The sequence below is a fragment of the Penicillium samsonianum genome (assembly GCF_028829775.1).
Source record: "Penicillium samsonianum strain IBT 33392 chromosome Unknown utg000009l_segment0_segment0, whole genome shotgun sequence".
Taxonomy (NCBI): domain Eukaryota; kingdom Fungi; phylum Ascomycota; class Eurotiomycetes; order Eurotiales; family Aspergillaceae; genus Penicillium; species Penicillium samsonianum.
In genome coordinates this window covers 764,346-770,724 of record NW_026643267.1, presented here as the reverse complement: position 1 = coordinate 770,724, position 6,379 = coordinate 764,346, and the positions used below count along the sequence as shown (strand labels likewise).

The 6,379-nt window shown below is 43.5% G+C and overlaps 1 protein-coding gene across 1 annotated transcript; it reads right to left on the bottom strand.

Annotated features, from left to right (window-relative positions):
• Window positions 1–1,206: 1,206 nt before the first annotated feature.
• N7471_013362 (DUF3435 domain-containing protein) lies at window positions 1,207–3,771 on the bottom strand (the record flags this gene model as incomplete). Its single annotated transcript, XM_057286081.1, has 5 exons — window positions 1,207–2,252; window positions 2,298–2,674; window positions 2,728–3,050; window positions 3,109–3,370; window positions 3,425–3,771. 5 exons carry the CDS (start codon window positions 3,769–3,771, stop codon window positions 1,207–1,209), a joined length of 2,355 nt encoding a protein of 784 aa, XP_057129406.1.
• Between the last annotated feature and the right edge of the window lie 2,608 nt (window positions 3,772–6,379).

The following is a 6,379-nucleotide window of genomic DNA, read 5'->3' as shown; positions in this document are numbered from 1 at the left end:
TCAGATCAACATATCCCTAGGCGTTGACCAGAATGCCGACGAATTCTTACCCCACAATTTATTTTTGCCAGTTCGAGGTTTTCGACTAATTCTTTTTTATCGATTCAGTGGCCCCAGCTTTAGCAAAGTCCAATCAATTTCTTTTCTGATAGATTTCCTCCATGCGTCGTTCAACGAGGGTGAGATTACATGTGTGCCCAATATGTGATAGCATCTTCTTCTCATGATCAAGTGATAACTTGGAATCTCATCTCTAACTTTGTTACTTTCGAACTGATTTTGGACGATTCTTGGGGTCTGTAATTAATCTGTCCAGCGTTATAACCACAAAGCGTTGGGGGCTTTGTCTGAGTCCCGACAGAGGCGCGTGCAGCCTATTCTTTTCTTTTTATCTACATTGCAAGGGAACAGGGACATTGGTATTGTCCATGAGGTAACAGGAGGGATACTGATCAGATTATCTCGTCTTCCTGGGGCTACTAAGAAGCAAAATAAAACGAAAATTAAATAGACTCAACGGGTTGGGATACCGTAGCTCCCCAAACAATGACTCCTAAAGTTGTATTCAACGACTCCTGACTCTTCGGAAACTTTTTGTCGGTCAAGTCATCTAAGCCAGCTCCAAGTGTGCTCCAAGTGTGCTCCAGGTTTGCTCCCTGTGTGCTCCAGGTTTGCTCCGAGTGTGCTCCAGGTTTGCTCCCTGTGTGCTCCAGGTTTGCTCCAGGTTTTCTCCAGGTTTGCTCTAGGTGTGCTCTAGGTTTGCTCTAGGTTTGCTCCAGGTTTGCTCCAGGTTTGCTCCAGGTTTGCTCCAGGTTTGCTCCAAGTGTGTTCCAGGTATGACGCCTATTGTTATCAGTTGGTGCTGGCTTGATTTTGCTTTTTATCTGCCTTTAAATCCTGACGGTTAGGCTTACAGCTTCGTAACGATTGCCATTTGAATGGTCTTTACAGCTTCGCCAGTTTGGATGTCCACTTCGCCGATCAAAGCAATTTGACCTCTATTTCTCAAGTATATACCTTTTCTTGTTGTAAACCTTAGTCCTCATTAAATCTAAGAACAAAATGCTCCCTTTCCTGAGATTGGAACCAATGCCTTTGGCTATCTTTAGTGTAGTGGCCAATTTACTGTTTCGCCAGTGGAATCTTGCTTGGCCTAGACACAAATCATGCAAATGCAGTATAATGTACTATATAAAAGCCACATCCTCACACACAGAGACGGTGGACGTCTTGTGCATGCCTCCGAAGATGCATCTCGTGGAGAAGGTCTATCTCACACATGTTGCATTTGCGGTCGTTCAGATGCCGCTTTCGAAAATGCCTTACGGTAGACTTAGGCTCCGACCATTCTTGTGTACGACGGTGATCTGGAAGCTTCATATTACCACAGCATTGGAAACATCTTCGGGGTCTTGCTGCTTTGGGTTTCGCTGCCTTCCGGGTGTGTTCATCAAATTCTTCGAGAAGAATTTCACGCTCAGGTCGTGTCGAAAGCTGAGAGGTTTCATTCGAAAGATGCCTCTTCACGGCTTGCTGTTCGTTATCGAATCCGCCGCTCGGTGATGATCGCTTGGGGGGCCGCCCGCGTAAAGGTCCTCCTTCAAGAACGGAACAATACTGGGCGATCGCTTCTGAAGCCGTATTGCGCCGTTTCCATTCGGAGTCCAAGGACTGAGATGTCGGCCACGTGAAGAGCTTTTGGATAAGATTGATCTGCTCCGGTAACATTTGTTCTTGGGTCCGAAGAACCTCCTTGGCTTCCTCGTCATCCACGGCGGATCCTGAGAGCTGGCGCTCGATGTCTATTACCGCTTGCTTGCGATCGAACTCCTTCCTCGTCTTCTTTTTTAAATTTCTAGCCAGACGATTGGAAGTATTCGTAACGTCGCGCGTCAGTTTTGCAAGTCGCAATAGCATCTGGGTGTCGGAATTGTGTTCGCAAGCTTTGGCTTGTTCATCTCTTCGTTTAATTGCCTCCAGATATTCTGTATTTTCCCGTATGGACATCCTTTGCTCATGTGTAATGTGCCGAGGACGTCTCTTATCAATCCAACGACTCATTCGGGTGATGGCGCGCATTAATGCGGTGTTTGATTCACGGCCATTCATAATATTTTGCATGTCCGTATCAATATTTCGCGGCAGGTAGTGATTCAAGAAGGTGCGCATGTCGGTATGTTTCATGATCAAATTTTGCTGTGCTTCGCTCACGGCACCTATCCCATCCAGAACATTGATCAGCTTAATACACTCTGTTTTAAGAGACAAAAGCTTGTTCAATGGAAACGGAAACTTACCACTCTCATTCAACATCTTCCCTCCTCCATAGCGAAACCGATGGGCAAACATGGAATGAAGCCATCCATGAATCTCTCCGAGACTGGTCAACCGTCCAGACATGGTGCTCTCTTTCATGGGAATTTTCCACTGAGGCACTACTTCTCCATCCATGACAGCTACCTTGCAAAAGAGATAGCAATCGTCAAATTCCGGCTTGAATGGCAATTCCATTTGCTGCCGGCCACCTTCGACCAGCAATTCTCGAAGTCGTTCCATTGAGTCAAGCGTGGATGGGTCAAATGCTTTCAGCCAGAAAAACACACCAAAGAGGAATACATGGGGACTAAAAATGAGCGACGGATCATCGATTATCTCAGGTAATGGAAAATTGTTTCTTGATATAGGTATTAGCATGATGAGTGTCTCCCGTCTGAAGAGTATACATACATTTGCGATGTTCCTAGAAACTGCTTGGTATGCTCCGATCGGATCTCCACCAGGGGTATTGGAGGGCCGCCGAGTGGATCCTTTTGAATAGAAACCTGGAGATGCTTGAATTGCAGCGAAAGAAGAGCGCCCAGGCGATTTACGGTGTATATACCGATCATGTTGAAGAGGCATAACTGAATGCGCTCGAATCCCAAATTGAACCGTTTTTCTTGAGTCCGAATAACAGTTTCATTGAATTTGGTCAGATCTTGGACATAGACTGGCTCTTTGCCTCGTTCTTGTTCATCGAGATCCCATTTAACGATAAGCTTTCGAATCCCCTGGGCAATTATTAGTTCGTACCTATTTTGGGCACATATTGCGGGCTAGACGACTTACCGCGTGAATCTCTTCACTATCTTCAGAACTGATCTTAGCTCGAGTGATATTTCGATAGTAGCCGCTAAAGCATTTCCACTCGGCCTTAAGGGCGCTAGCTTTCTTGATGCGTTTTAAGCGCCGACCACCTTTGCCAGTCTTAAGCTTGAGGCGATAGTTCAGAAATCGATGAACATCGCTAGGTGTATGTTGGCGGAGGGCATCTTCGGGGTCGTTCCACTTTGGTAGAGCATCAGGCTCCGATGCCTTAACCCGACAAAATCTTCGTCCAGGTCAATACGGACCTTGCCGCTGAAGGAAGCTTTCGGGTACTCACTTATGCCAACGCTGCTTCATAGATTCCCTTTTGACCTTGGTTTTCTCCGACCGTCCATAATCGAGAGGAATCTTGTTGAGATCTTCATCTGTATCATCGTCTGGATCATCACTGAAATCCGGCAGACCCTCTGGACTCGCTAGGCGGCGCACGTGGAGTTGAGGACGATTCGAGTGACGGCTACGGTCGCTCTGTGGACGTGGAGGATCAGGAAAAGTCAAGTCGTCTGTCGAGACCATACTATTGTCCGACTCGTCGCCGTCCGATCCAGGCTGAAACGAAACGCCAGAGCTATCACTGTCTGCATCCTGCAACTTTTTCGATGGGAGTCGTCTTGCTGGATTCATCCTTTACTATGCTGATGCCGGGCAAAAAAGGAGGGTCGTAAATAAAATGGTACTTAGAAGTTGGAAAATCATCCAGGAAATGAAATCCAAAGCAAGTAATGAATGTAGACAACGCAGTAAGAAGGATTGCTTCTACGCTGGAGGGTTTGAGCTGGCATAAAATCAATTAGGTGAAGCGGTTTTATGGCCAAAGATAGCATTTTCGTGTGAGCCAATGATCGCTGAGGTAGGCGTGCCATTTTTATCTCCCTCAATAAATGAAGGGGAGGGATGTGAACGATCGCGCTCAGGCTGAGAAGAACTTGATAGAACGACATGCCCAGGGGTGTGGGCGGGACCCGCATAGATCAGGAATCGTTACGCCGCGTGTTACGGGGAAGACGACTGGCCGCCGTGGGCGAAGCGCAAGAGGTGCGTGGTTTGACTAGGCTGTGCCGGGGAGGCCTTATTCGGCCTCCCTGGGGGCCAGAAACGGCCGCCTCAGCACAAATGCAAATTGTTTAGGCGAAGTATTTTCGATATCGCCTAATTTATTTACTAAGAATATTTAAGCCACTACTTTTAGGCTTACTCTAACTCTATCGCCACTTTCTAACGATCACGCTTAAGCGATTCCTACTTATAGTTATTATAGAAACGCTTTATATATTTATAACCGCGATAGGTACACTCTATATAGTTCTAACTCTTCGAGTCTATAATATAGTTAATAAAGTTATTAGAATAGTGTTTATAAGGAGTATTAATAATCAAACCTACTATAAGGATAGTGTTATATTAACGTAATCTATTTCTCTTATACACTTCGTTAGAAATAAGTATAGTGAGAAGACGATATTAAGAAAAAGAGAAAAAATAAAAACGATACCACTTACCGGAGGGGGGTCGACGACTTTAAAAGCTTTAAGGACGAAACCCTAGAAGAGGGGGAGGTAATATTATAGGCACTCCCGTCACTAATTAGTAGAGATCTATAAGCCACACCGATAGGCCACTAAGAGCCAACTAACTAATAAGTCACGTAATATACCACAGAAATATATAGTCTTTCCGTTATACCCCTATAATATAGAATAATATATAGTGTTAGCGAACCTAAGAGAAGCTATATCGTAAGGAACCACGGATCCTATAATATAAGCTACCGTACGATAGCAACTATTATAGGATCCCTAGGGACCTAGTGAGCGGGACACGTGACTAAGATATATCGTAGGATAAGACTTATCCTAGGATAAGACTAGTCGTAGGATAGCCGTAGAATATACTTAACTAAGTATAACCCCGGTATTCTATAGGAAAAGGTTGATTATAGGATACGCCTAACTAAGCGTGACTCTAGGACCTACTCTATAGGAGTATACCTAGGAGTATATAGTGACTCTAGTATCTACCCCTAGGGGGTAGACTAGGGAGTAGGCACGAAGGATATATAAGGACACTCATTCATATACTTAGTATAGTTCTTCGTCTTCAATCATATATTATTACTTATATATACCTTTAGAACTTTAATGACTCTTACTTGATTATAACTTGACAACACCTACGAGTAGACCAATACCCTGGTATAGATCTCCTCAGCGCTCTACCTAGCATCGTTCCTCGATACCTCAAAAGGACCCATCCTACAGTAAGGCCTGTTAGGCAACAGTACGGTTGAGAGAACAGATCGTTGACGTTGGAAACCTGAGAAGTCTAAGGCAAGTATAACCGAATCCTTCTAACTTAACTGTGACCAGTTAGCAGTGCGTAACAGTTATGTTCTAACGCCGAATATAAAAGGCATATAGGTATTGCTATTAAAGTGGGTATTTACCTACAAATTTGATGCCAATAGCTACCTAGAGAAATATAAAGCTAGAATCTATATGAGAGGAGATCTATAGTGGCTATCTACAGAAGAAAAGAGAGCTGCTACCCTCGCCGTTAAAACTATAAGAGCTATATTTGTATTAGTGGTAGCATTTAATCTTGATATGGTGTAGAGAGATGTTATTACTATATTTCTGAATTTAGTATTACAAACTAAGGTTTATACTAAGTGCCCTCTAGGCTTTAAAAAACCAGGCTATTGCTGGCTGCTCTATAAAGTATTATATGGCCTACGTCTGTCACCTAGACTATAGTAATAAGAAGTAATAAGGGTTCTAGTAAAACTAGGGCTTACTCTAGTTCTAGAAGATCCCTACATTTTTACTACCGAAGGAATTATTATCTTCTTCTATATAGATGATATTATTATTATAAACCACCTAGATTCCGCTAAGCAAGCTATTAAATTGGACGAAGAAATAAAAAAGTAGTGGGAATTGAGAGAGCTAGATGCTAGTTGGTTCCTAAATATACGTATTATTTAGGACCGGAAATAGAAGAAGCTCTGGTTATACTAGGATTCATACATTGAAAGCATGGCAACTAGGTATAACCTGGTTATAGAAAGAAAAATAGGCTCACTAATAAGTAGCACTGAACTATTACTACCCTTCGAAGGGGTGGCTTTAGTATATTAAATTCACCAATTTTAATAGAAGGTTGGCTCTGCTTAATATAGCACGACTATAACTAGAGTAGATGCCGCGAAAGCCACGTCAAAAGTGGCTAAATT